The sequence below is a fragment of the Pleurodeles waltl genome, chromosome 2_2 (genome assembly GCF_031143425.1).
Source record: "Pleurodeles waltl isolate 20211129_DDA chromosome 2_2, aPleWal1.hap1.20221129, whole genome shotgun sequence".
Lineage (NCBI taxonomy): Eukaryota > Metazoa > Chordata > Amphibia > Caudata > Salamandridae > Pleurodeles > Pleurodeles waltl.
This window is the reverse complement of record NC_090439.1, coordinates 1,069,532,922-1,069,545,218: the sequence shown is the minus strand read 5'-3', so window position 1 is coordinate 1,069,545,218 and position 12,297 is coordinate 1,069,532,922. Positions and strand designations below refer to the sequence as shown.

General features: G+C 43.1%; 1 protein-coding gene across 1 annotated transcript in view; it reads left to right on the top strand.

Moving 5' to 3' along the window:
• Positions 1-12,297, top strand: part of TRAPPC9 (trafficking protein particle complex subunit 9) — a 2,294,541-nt gene that overhangs the window by 509,623 nt on the left and 1,772,621 nt on the right. The window contains exon 15 of the mRNA XM_069220801.1: positions 8,162-8,325. Within this exon, the coding sequence (XP_069076902.1) occupies positions 8,162-8,325 (164 nt within the window). The remainder of the gene's footprint in view (positions 1-8,161; positions 8,326-12,297) is intronic.

Here is a 12,297-nt window from a genome sequence, read left to right as displayed (position 1 = left end):
GTCTTCCCCTGCACCCTAAACTTGTGGTTTAGGGGTGTCAGTGGTGGGAACCGGGGCACCTACCTAAAAGAAATATAGGCCCCTGGGGATGGGAGTCCCAGGGCCAAAATAGCCAAAATGTAAACCAGGTAACAAATGTTATGAAAAATATAATAATTAAATGAAAATTAAAAGTTTTTTCAACATTTCTCAGTGTTTAATATAGAGTGACTTATATTGAAAGTAATATTTATTTAAACATGAACATCCACACATACCTCATACCCTTACGACATTGCCCCAAAATACCCAAAATGTGTCAGTTTAACGTATGTTCTCTATTCATATTGCCTATATTGCTAATAAATGCGAGGCAAGATAATTTTATGTTCACCTTCTAAAAGGGAGGTTTTTGTAGAGCGCAGATGCTGACTGAATTACTTAAATGTGCTGTCAGACTGTATGGTTAAGGTAAATGACACACAGTGAAGTAAAGTGATGGGCCTTGGGGCAGTCAATTTAGTCAAGTGGGTAAGTTGGGATTTGAGTCCAAGATTGCACATTGTGCAGTTAGAGGAATAGAGGGTCTCGTCCTTCTCTCCTCCGTTTACACTAAAACAATCAGTGCTTTGTGTTCAGTTAGTTAATTGTTATTATTCAACTAGTGTCAATATACAGGGTTGGATAAATACACTTATCACACTTTAAGTCAAATTGACACCGCACACACATATGTATGTGTGCACAGTCATAAGATTTAAAGGTGTTTTTTTCTGTTTGGAATGTTTCTAGACACTGAAGATCAAATTAAGTTACAGGCCATGCCTGTTTGACATCATGTTGATCTTCGCAAGCATCCCCTTGAAGAGCTGGCTTTACAAAAAGAACACTTTAGTAGAAACGCAACACCCCAAAGACCCTAATTAAATAATTAGCAAAAACCTTAAAGGTCTCCAAGCCCCCATTGAATTTGCTCCTCTGGTTACAGCGCTTCATGGAGACAGGTAGATATACCATATCTTCAGAGAGCCGCATTCTGTCTGCCCCGGGTTAAACTTGTTAAATCACTGTTAATTTTCCTGTTGAATGCAGAGAATGGCCTACCAGCCTAGCACTAAAGAGGACTACTTCTTAGGTGGAAGTGTATATGTGCAACAGCAAAATGCCATCCTGTAGTGTCTTAATATCTGCGGCTGCCGCTGCGCGTGTCGGTCAGCTTTTCCTTGTCTTGGCACGCGCAGCGGAGGTGCTCACTCGCGGCTGTTTTCCGGGTGTTCGGCGTTTCTCTCCGCGTTACGAGCGCGGGGAGCGCCGAACATTCGGAGGATGACAGCGGCGTGGTGACAGTTGGAAATTGATGGAGGAGAGCTGTTTCTGCTGCGCGCTGGGGTGATTTATTGAAGGAGCTTAAAATAAAATAAACTCTACGTGATTTCGACAGTTTGGAGTCTGGAGGGTTTGTTATTAGCTTGCTTTATGTGGCGACGAGCTGTGGAGCTGGATCACCCCAGGCTATAACGTCGAAGCCCACTCGTGCCTTCTGGACAGCTGTATGTACGGTGAGAGTGTCTCATCTTCAATGAACATCGAGTCAGGAGGTGTGGCTACAGGAGGTTTTCATGTTTGTGGAAGCATAGCAGCCATCTTTAAACGGCTATTTTAACCAAGGTTTTTACCCTTTTAATATTAAAAATCTGTGGAGGAGTTAATTGAGTTGCAATTATATGCACCCAAGTGACTTTATTATCGCTTAAATACGGTCATGCAGTCGGTCAACCCTCCGCCACCATTCTTGGAAACTCCTGGTGAGCCAGCCATACCATGGAAGCAATGGTATGATGCTTTTGAAACATATATGGGTGCCATTGGAGCGTCAAGATTCAGACCTGAAAGAAATGCTTATTGCTTCATTCTTTAGGTTTCGAGGGCAGGTCGGTGTTTAAACATTTACCAGATATTCAATTGGAAGAAGGCGAGGAACTTGATGATTTTGAAGAAGCTCTTAAGAAATTGGCCACCAGATTTGACGCACCTCCTAGTTTGGTTATTGCAAGACATAAGTTCTTTAGGAGGGAACAAAAAAATGGAGAGGATGTCAATAACTACATTTCTGCTTTGAGGAAACTTGCATCTGAGTGTTTCTTTGACACATTTACTGATCAGTTAATACGTGACCAATTCATTTGTCACTGTGCGGATAAATCGATCAAGCAAAAGTTGTTGTCCTTCGGAGATCCATCTTTGTCGGATTCAATCAGAATTGCTAAAAGCATTGAGACTGCAATGAGATCTGCAAAAGAGTTGGAACGTGCACAAGCGGAACATGTGAATGTAGTACAGAGATCTGACGACAGGCGCAAGATGAGTGTTCCATTGCACAACAAAGTGGATGTGGCTAAATCCAATAGTTTTTTTAAGCAGTCTAATGTTTGTTTCAGGTGTGGATATCCACCACATATAAAAGGAGGAAAGATGTGCCCGGCAAAGAATGTGCAGTGCAGATTATGTGGCAGAACTGGTCATTTTGCAAGAGTGTGTCAAAGTAACAAAAGTGGTAACACTAAGGTTAATACTGTCATGGATGACGGTGATGATAGGATGGATGAGTTGATGAGTGAAATGCAAGAAATGATTCTGACTGTGGGTGACTGTGACATAATCACTGGTAATCCAGTGGACTGCATTGATCCATACGTTTTAATTCAAGTAGGTGACAAACATTTAAAGTTGTTGGCGGACTTAGGGGCTAGAATCACTATGATTTCTCAGGAACTTTACCAACAGAATTGGGGCACGCGAAAATTGAATCCTCCAGATAGGTCTCCATTTTCATATGAAGGAAGGAGGATTGACTTAGTTGGTTTCTTTGAAGACATTTTGGTTTTCAAGGGGCGACGCATTGTTGGGAAAGTCTATGTTGCTGTAAAAGGTTTGAACATTTTAGGTTGGTTTCACCAAGGGCTGTTTGGAATGGTTTTGCGTCCAGGTACGGGTGATCAGGTGACAGTTATTAGAGATACCTCTGATATGGAGAAATTGCTAAATGAGTTCCCCAGAGTTTTTTCGGGTGAATTAGGTAAGATAAGGGGTTTTTCACACAAAATAAAGGTCAAGGACAATGCCATTCCCATTAAACATAAATTGAGATGTGTGCCATTCAGTGTCAGGGATGAGTTGGAGAAAGAATTGGAAAGTTTACGGATGAGGGGAATCATTGAGCCCATTGATTCTTCGTTATGGTTGTCTCCGTTGGTGGTGGCGAAGAAAAAAAATGGCGAATTGAGAGTTTGTGTTGACTTGAGGGCACTTAACAGAGAGATCTGGGTGGACTCTCATCCATTGCCTAAGATTGGTGAGATGCTTTCGTGTATCAAGGGAGCAACTTTTTTTGACTAAACTCGACTTGGCTACTGCTTATCACCAAGTAGAATTGACACACGAGTCGCGACACTTTACTGCCTTTGTCTCCCCGTGGGGAACATATCAATATTGTCGTATGCCTTTTGGGCTGGCGTCAGCAGCGTCAGTATTCCAGAGAATAATGTCTGCCATTCTTAAAGGTATTGATAAAGTGTGTGTTTTTCAGGATGACGTGTTGATTCATGCTTCTGATCGATATGAACATGATGTGATTCTGAGGCAGGTCTTGAGTAAGTTTGATAGTGCGGGTGTCGTATTAAGAAGAGAGAAATGTCAATTTCTCCAAACCTCTGTAGAATATTTGGGGCACGTCATCACACCAGAAGGGGTTTATCCCAGACCAGGTCTTGTAGAAGCGATTGCAAAAGCACCTGCACCTCAGGACAAAGTTGGTGTCAAATCATTTTTGGGTCTTTGTGAATTTTATTCCAGATTTATTGAAAACTTTGCTACGCTAGTCAGACCCATTTCTAATCTGTTGAAATCTAAAACAGAGTTTTTGTGGAATGCTGAGTGTGCCGAAGCATTTGATACTATTAAACAGAGATTGAGTAGTGTCAATGTTTTAAAATCTTATGATCATAACTTGAAGTGTTGTTTGACTGTTGATGCCAGTAAGTTCGGTCTTGGAGCTGTTTTGACGCAAATTAATGAAAAGCAGGAGTCTACAATTGGATTCGCGTCTAGAGTGCTCAGACCTAATGAAGTACATTATTCTGTAATAGAAAAAGAATTACTAGCATGTTGGTGGGGTATAGAAAAATGTAAGTCTTTTCTATGGGGAAGACATTTTTTTCTCCAAACAGACCATAAGCCATTAGTTTCTATTCTAAATGGTACCAATCTTAAAAGTAGCTCACCAAGAATTGCAAGATTTGCGGCCAGGTTACTTCAATTTGATTTTTCAGTGATACACATTTCTGGGGGGAAAAATGTGAGAGCAGATTACCTCTCCAGGTATCCTGTTTCCGAAGATATCGGAGAGGAAATGGACACTCAGGATGAAAACTGTTTCATTGCTTCTGTCGAACTAGAACGTACTGGATCGTTTTCCGAAATGATGTGGAAAGAAGCGTCTTCAAGTGATAATGTACTTTCAAATGTTCTGATGTATGTTGAAAATGGGTGGCCGCATGAAAAAAGTTTGAATTTGAGTACTCAACCTTTTTTTAAAGTGTCTGATGAACTATCAATTGAAGATGGTGTACTGTTGAGAAATGATAAAATTGTCCCTCCTGATGTTATAAGATCCGTTATTATGGAAAAAGCACATGAAGGTCACTTGGGTGTTACTCTGACTAAAAAGAGGGTTAGGGAATACTATTGGTGGCCGCAAATGGACAGAGACATTGAAATTTTGGTCAAGTCCTGTTACATTTGTTCAACTAGTGATAAGGCTCTCAAAACGTCAACTCCTCCGCTAATGCCTATAGAATGTCCGGCAGGTCCTTGGGAAAAGATTGGCATTGATTTGTTGGGTCCCTTCAATTCTCTTCCTCCTAAATTACGGTATGCTTATGTAGTAATTGATTATTTTTCCAAGTGGCCTCATGTAAAGTTTGTGAGTCATGCAGATTCCACGTCAGTGGTGTCGTGTCTGAAAGATGTATTTTTGGAAGAAGGGTTACCCAAAGAATTGGTGTCTGATAATGGGGTCCAGTTTGTGTCTAGTGAAGTTGAAAAGTTTCTGAGTGAGTGTGCCATCAAACATTTGAAGAGTTCTCTTTATCAACCACAAACGAATGGTTTGGTTGAACGGTTTAATAGAGTGGTTGGGGAGTGTATCCAGTGGGCGGTAGCTAATGGGTGTGTGGTTGATGCCGCTGTAAAGAGTATGCTCTGGTTTTACAGAACAACACCACACACTAGCACGGGGTTATCTCCATTTGAGGCACTTAGAGGGAGGAAGCCTGCCACCCTATTTAGACCAGCTTGGTTGTCCAAGTTTTTCAAGCATTCTACGTGTAAGGAACACATGTACGCAAAAGTGTGTTCGAGTATTAAAAATTCTCAAGAGAAACAAAAGTCATATTATGACAAGAAAAGAGGTGTGAAGGAGGTGCAGTTCACTGTGGGTGATTGGGTGCGGGTCAAATTACCGGTGTATGTCAAGAAAGGTGATTCCAAGTTTTCTGAACCATTCAAAGTTGACAAAGTTTGTGGGAATGCTGTGCGTGTTGATGGACGTAACTGATGGAATATGGGGAAGGTTGTAAAGGTTGAACCTAAGGATATATTGTTATCGGTTCACAAGAAGGTTGATCACACCTCAAAAGCACAGAATTTCTTGAATGTACAAAAATCTGTTGGGGTTAAGTCCTCGAGTTTAAAACAGGGGGATTCATGCTCAAATCTTGTGCCTGTCAGGAGAAGTGATAGGGTGCACAAATTACCTTTTAGGTATCGTTAAGTGAGAATCGATTATACTAGGCTTTATGTGTAATGTTTGATTTGGTTATACACAACATGTATGGTTTCTTTCATAGTTTATTTGTGCAAGGGGTAATGAAAAAAATGATATTTGTTTTCTTTGCTTGTTGTTTATTTAAAGTGTTAAAAGGGAAAACTAAATGTAGTGTCTTAATATCTGCGGCTGCCGCTGCGCGTGTCGGTCAGCTTTTCCTTGTCTTGGCACGCGCAGCGGAGGTGCTCACTCGCGGCTGTTTTCCGGGTGTTCGGCGTTTCTCTCCGCGTTACGAGCGCGGGGAGCGCCGAACATTCGGAGGATGACAGCGGCGTGGTGACAGTTGGAAATTGATGGAGGAGAGCTGTTTCTGCTGCGCGCTGGGGTGATTTATTGAAGGAGCTTAAAATAAAATAAACTCTACGTGATTTCGACAATTTGGAGTCTGGAGGGTTTGTTATTAGCTTACTTTACATCCCTCGCAGTGAAGAGAGCCAATGGCTGAAGTGGGCGGACCCATTGCCCCATGCTGTTGGCTCAGGTGGGCGGAAGCAAAATGTGAATGTCAGACTAATGGACAGGGAGGGCTGACCAAAAGGTCCTCTACATTTATGCATATGTATGTCTTTTATTTATCCTTTTTATTTGGAAAACATGAGGCTGGTGCGACAGCTGAAGCTGTTTCTAAGCCATGCCTAAAACGGACTTCAGCTGGATGATTGGTTAATGCGTTTTGCCCCAAATTGGTTAAACATAAATCTAATATATCCCAAAATAACGGCAAAAAAGTCTCTTGAGCATTAAGGTTATCTTGGTCTTATTGGTATAACGGATGGAAAGGTTCGGTGCCAAAAAAGAAATAGCCCAAAAATGTTCATGAGAGAACCAATAGGGCTTTGGTGCACTCTTATTTTCGCATCTTTATGCGTGAACTTAGCCCTAGGGCGAGGGAACAGTTACCATTCAAAAAGATATCCCCCCACTATCTTAGTGCTTCTTGGGTGCTGTGGTGAAATTTGCACAGTGGCTTCAGTCCTTTTCAGGCTAGTCATCTAATGGCCGGGCCTAGGCAAAAAGTATCTTCTTCTGCACAATTCCAAGCACAGGGATGAGGGTACGCGTCAAGTGGTCTTAAGTAGGTGACCGCTGTCTGAGACTTCTCGATTCTTCTGGAGTCACATAGACCTCCAGGTACCAGGATCTCGCACAGCAGAGACACAGGGAGAGGCAACTAGCAGAAGGCGCCACGGGTCAGATGCTGGCCTTGGGAAAAACGGTGCAAGCTTAGTTACAATGATGGTGTACACTTCTTCTCACGCCTCATCAATAATCTTGCTGGACTACTGATGTATAAACGCACTGGGCTTTTCACAAGGAAGTTAGGTAGCGCATTGAGGGAAGCCCACAGCAGCCATTTTTGACTAGCTGGTGGGATTTCGGGTAACATTTTATAACCTCTCACAAAACAAGGTTTACGGAACGGTTTGATGTCAATGTAAATTTTTTTAAGTTAGCCAAAAATGGCATATATCTTTCCTATTTAGTAGCTAAGAGCTTCCACCATATAGAAATGTATTTCTACTGTAATTAGTGAAAGAGTTTAACTGATAAGCTGACCCATAGTCAGTACTGGTATGTGCAAGGCTCAGCATCTTGGCAGACCCATGAAAACCGTGGAGACATGAACATGTTTCCCTCCACAATGGCCCCAGCGGTTGTAATCCGCCAGGGCAGCGCTGCCCAGGGGATTACAAGTCCCCCTTCCGCCAGCCTTTTCCTGGCGGTTTGAACCACCAGGAAAAGGCTGGCGGTACGGGGAGTCGTGGGGCCGCATGGGCAGTGTAGGGGCCCCCTGACAGGGCCCCGTCCAGCTTTTCACTGTCTGCTGTGCAGACAGTGAAAAGCGCGACAGGTGCTACTGCACCCGTCGCACGGCCGCAACACCGCCGGCTCCAGTTGGAGCCGGCTCCTGTGTAGCGGCCGAGATCCCCGCTGGACTGGCGGGCAGAAGCTAGGTTTCCACCCGCAGGCCCAGCAGGGATCTCCAAATGGCCGCGGCGGGGATGTAGCTGCATTGGCAGCCGCCCGCCGGTCCGATCTTGGCGGGCGGCTTCCGCCACCCGCCATGGTCGTAATGAGGGCCATTGTCTTTATGTACCGGAACAAAAAGGGTTTTGACATTTTTTCATTGTTAAGTATATTACTCAAAAAACTCTTCATTGTTTGTTGATGTGCTGAGCACCTTGTTCCCCTTCGGGTTAGGGTACACTGTATGGACACCAGTAGGGTTCAGGTTCAAAGACACGTGTTCTTGTGACCTGATCTGTAGTCTACTCATCATGAAATGTGTCTTTGCAGGGCGGCCAGCACTTTGCAGCCTTCTTCAGGAGATGAAGTCACCACTAACGTGTCGGTGCAGCTCTACAACGGGGAGACCCAGCAGCTGGTGATAAAACTGGAGAACATTGGGACAGAGCCCCTGGAGACGCTGGAGGTGAACTCCAAGACCGTCAACAACAAAGGTACATGTGGCTTCTTTTATGATGCTTTTCTTGGTCTCAGCCATGCGGAACTAGGTGTTCAAAACCACTTTTCAGATTTGTACTTTGTTGCACATTTATATCGTGCTTTACAACAGCCTCCGTCATCTGGGCACCTGTGAGAGTTGTGAGTACACATTATATGGAATCAAAGTGGTTGTGTTTAATTTTGCTTAAAAACGAGTCATTTTGGGTGTTTCCCGGGGATGTTCTTTAGTGATACATTATATTGAATGTATAGTAGTGTATTCCAAGATCCACCACTCCCTGTTGAGCAATACCCATATTGTAGAAAAAGGGTGGACCACTAGAAGAGGTTTGGACCCAATTATGCCTCAATTTCAGTAAAATGTAAAGATTAGTCAGTTAATCCACCCTTAAGAGTAAGTGGAATGTATTTTTCCTTTCTTGGTTTTTCTAAATTCTAGGGTAATGCAGGCAAGGGGAGTGTGCAATGAAGTTATAGTAGTGTGTGGATCTGTAGGAAGCTTTAATTGTGTGGATTTGTTTCCCACAGGACGTAACTGTTTATTTACTTCTTCTAAGATATATTGTTGTTCGTTGTTTGTGTCGCGATGGTTGTTGGAGTCGGAGGCCTCTTTGCCCGTTGTGTGGATCTTATGCAGTGTTATTTGTGTGATGAGCCTGCAATAACTTTAGGTGTAATGAAAGGTAGCGTAATACCCAAATGTAATTCACCAGTAACGTCATTCATATATGCAGTGCTTAATTTGTAAATAAAAACGTGCCGGTGCTCAAAGCTCTCCTCTGAAACACGCGGCTGCTGCAATTAAATGTGCGAGCACAGAATATGAAGGCAGAGAAACCCTGAAGGCATCGCAGGCCTCTTTAATCTATTTACAGACACCCCCTGCACCGCCAGCTCACTCTCGCAGCGTTCTGCTTTCTAACTTTGTGACTTTTTTCGCTTTTCTCTTCCTCCGTCTTTCCCATATGTGTCTTTTGCTCGCAGCAAATGCTTGAGGCAGAAGAATAAGCACCAGCCCGCAAAAATAAGTGCCGGTGCTCAGCACCGGAAACAACAAGCACAAATTAAGCACTGCATATATGATGAATAACGAGATGCGTTAATACTTGACTATCATATCCATTCTTGCAGGTGCACGTATAGGATTTAGATGGCTTAACAAACTTTTTGGTAGTTTAGTTTTCTACCTAAAAGCTAAGAGCCTAATTTAGATTTTGACTGACCGGGTATTTTGTCACAAACTTAGTGGATATCCCCTCTGCCACATTACAAGTGTATTATAGTCTATGGCACTTGCAATACGATGTACAGGATAGCCGTCATGATTTACCAGAGTATCCTGTCAAATTCTGAAGAAGGCCCGACGTGCCATTTGAAATTCATCTTGTGGAGACAGTACAGCACAGCCAGGAGTGCGGCTGGTTGATCAGTCACTCTGACAGCCCTCTTTTTTTCCCCAAATGTTGTCACTGCAGTTATCTAAATCTCTTGAGATCCATACTCAGATAATGACATCAGTAGCCAGCATGCTGGTAGATATTCACCGAGATTCCAGCAGTTGCGTAGGTGGGTCACATCAGGGACGGGTTTAGTGCTGGTGACACCCGGTGCCCCCTAAAACGACCTCCTTCAAGGATCCCTTCACTACCATTCTCCAGCAGGGCTCATTATCTCTCCATAGCCCCTCTCTCACATGCATGTATCTGTTTTATAGCACTATTCATACCTGTGTTGGATGTCAGAGCTCTTTACGTTACACACACATTGTACAGAGCCAAGCAATCATACATGTGTAAATCAGTCCGTAGGAAATGTTACATAAGACAATGAGAATTAAATCACGTCATTCATGCTAGCAGGCAGCATATTTTAAGTGTGTTTTGTCTGGAGAAGCACAGACTCTAGATTTAAAATATACCATGGTGGTTGGGATTGGCTTTACTAATAGGAATGTATTTCGACCCAAACTAATCCTTTTTTCCCAACATTAGGATAATGAGAATCGTAAGGTTCCAACCCCGTGCCTTTGCAGTTCACATGCAGCTCTTTGGGTACAGTTTGTAGATCATTGTGCTACATTAGGATTATAATTATTGAAATGCAAGTAACAAAAGGATCTCTGTGGCAAAAGCAGTAACCCACTGAGCTATCCACATAAAATACAGTTCTGTGATCTGCATGGTACACGTTCTTTGCAGCAGACATATTAACCCTCTGCCCTACGATGAGTCAGAACTGCCACTGGACAAAACTCCATCACTCTACAACAGCAGCATTAATGACCAGGGCACATGGGTGCTTTTAAAACCATGTTATTTCCGAACACAGCGCCCCCTATAGCCGGCCCTGGGTCACACAATCTGTGTGGAATGTGCTGGAGCTATTTAAAATGAACTATTCCATAAAACACACCCGTGGTCTAGTTTTATTTGTTTTAAACGCGCTCCTCATAGAAACAAGAGCATGAAGTGTGTGATACACAAAGTTCTCTTCTCCCCACCTCAGCTTAAAGCGGACATTCGTGGGGAGACAGGAGTTAGACCCCCTAAAGGTTAACAGGGTGTTTGGAGCAGGGACTTTCCACAATGTTTTGTTGTTGCTATTTTATACGAAGTAACTAATCATTGAAAGGGGTAAAATAGCTTTGCAAATTAGAGATGAATAAAATGAAAGAAAATTCAATGTTTTAACAAAGTAGATGATTAAAGCAATAAAGTGAGTAGATAAATAAGTAATAAAGTAAAATTTAACTGCTTTGTCCGAACAAAGTAGTTGAAATTTGTATCACAGAAAGGAATTACGTATTTAACAAATAATCCTAATTGATATCAACCATTCGCATGTCTTTAAATATATTTGATTAGTACTTACATTTGGAAAACTCAATCAAATGAAACTAAATCTCCCTACTAATGGCCCCTAAAGTCAAAATATCATCTTCATTAAATCAATGATACTTTAAACATTTTGGGCTCAATTGACAAAAAAGTGTAAAAGTACATGTGGAGATTCACATTTCCCTTTGAACGTAGTTTTAAACTTTTCTACAATTCGCAAACATTCCCATTACTATCCCAGGCGTAGGTGTTCATGTGTACTGCCAGAAAAGTCATATAACACATTCCTGGGGCACCGCCGGAATTACGCCCCTGGGAAATGCAGTCTTATGTGTAATACACCAATTTTTTCCTTCCTTTTTTTACTTCATTGGGAAAACATTTTACCTTGTGGAGAACCTCTTCTGCAACACACGTCAATGTTTTGAGGTGCTCCACTCCCCTTCTGGCCCTGGAAGCCTTAAGAGGCTGATATGTTTGTTTTTATTTTTGAGTCCCAGGGCCGCTGATGGCGGTTCTGTCTCTCTATTGCAGCAAGCACAGTGGGAGACTTAAGGAGAGAGAGACAGGAGCGAAAGTGGGAGACATAAGGAGGGATAGAGACAGGAGCGAAAGTGGGAGACATAAGGAGGGATAGAGACAGGAGCGAAAGTGGGAGACATAAGGAGGGAGAGACAGGAGCGAAAGTGGGAGACATAAGGAGGGAGAGAGACAGGAGCGAAAGTGGGAGACATAAGGAGGGAGAGAGACAGGAGCAAAAGTGGGAGACATAAGGAGGGAGAGAGACAGGAGCGAAAGTGGTGGGAGACATAAGGAGGGAGAGAGACAGGAGCGAAAGTGGGAGACATAAGGAGGGAGAGAGACAGGAGCGAAAGTGGGACAGGAGCGAAAGTGGGAGACACAAGGAGGGAGAGACAGGAGCGAAAGTGGGAGACATAAGGAGGGATAGAGACAGGAGCAAAAGTGGGAGACAGAAGGAGGGATAGAGACAGGAGCAAAAGTGGGAGACATAAGTGTGAGAAAGTAGCCTCTTTCTAGCCTTGTTACCCCCACTTTTGGCCTGTTTGTGAGTGTATGTCAGGGTGTTTTCACTGTCTCACTGGGACCCTGCTAGCCAGGGCCCAGTGC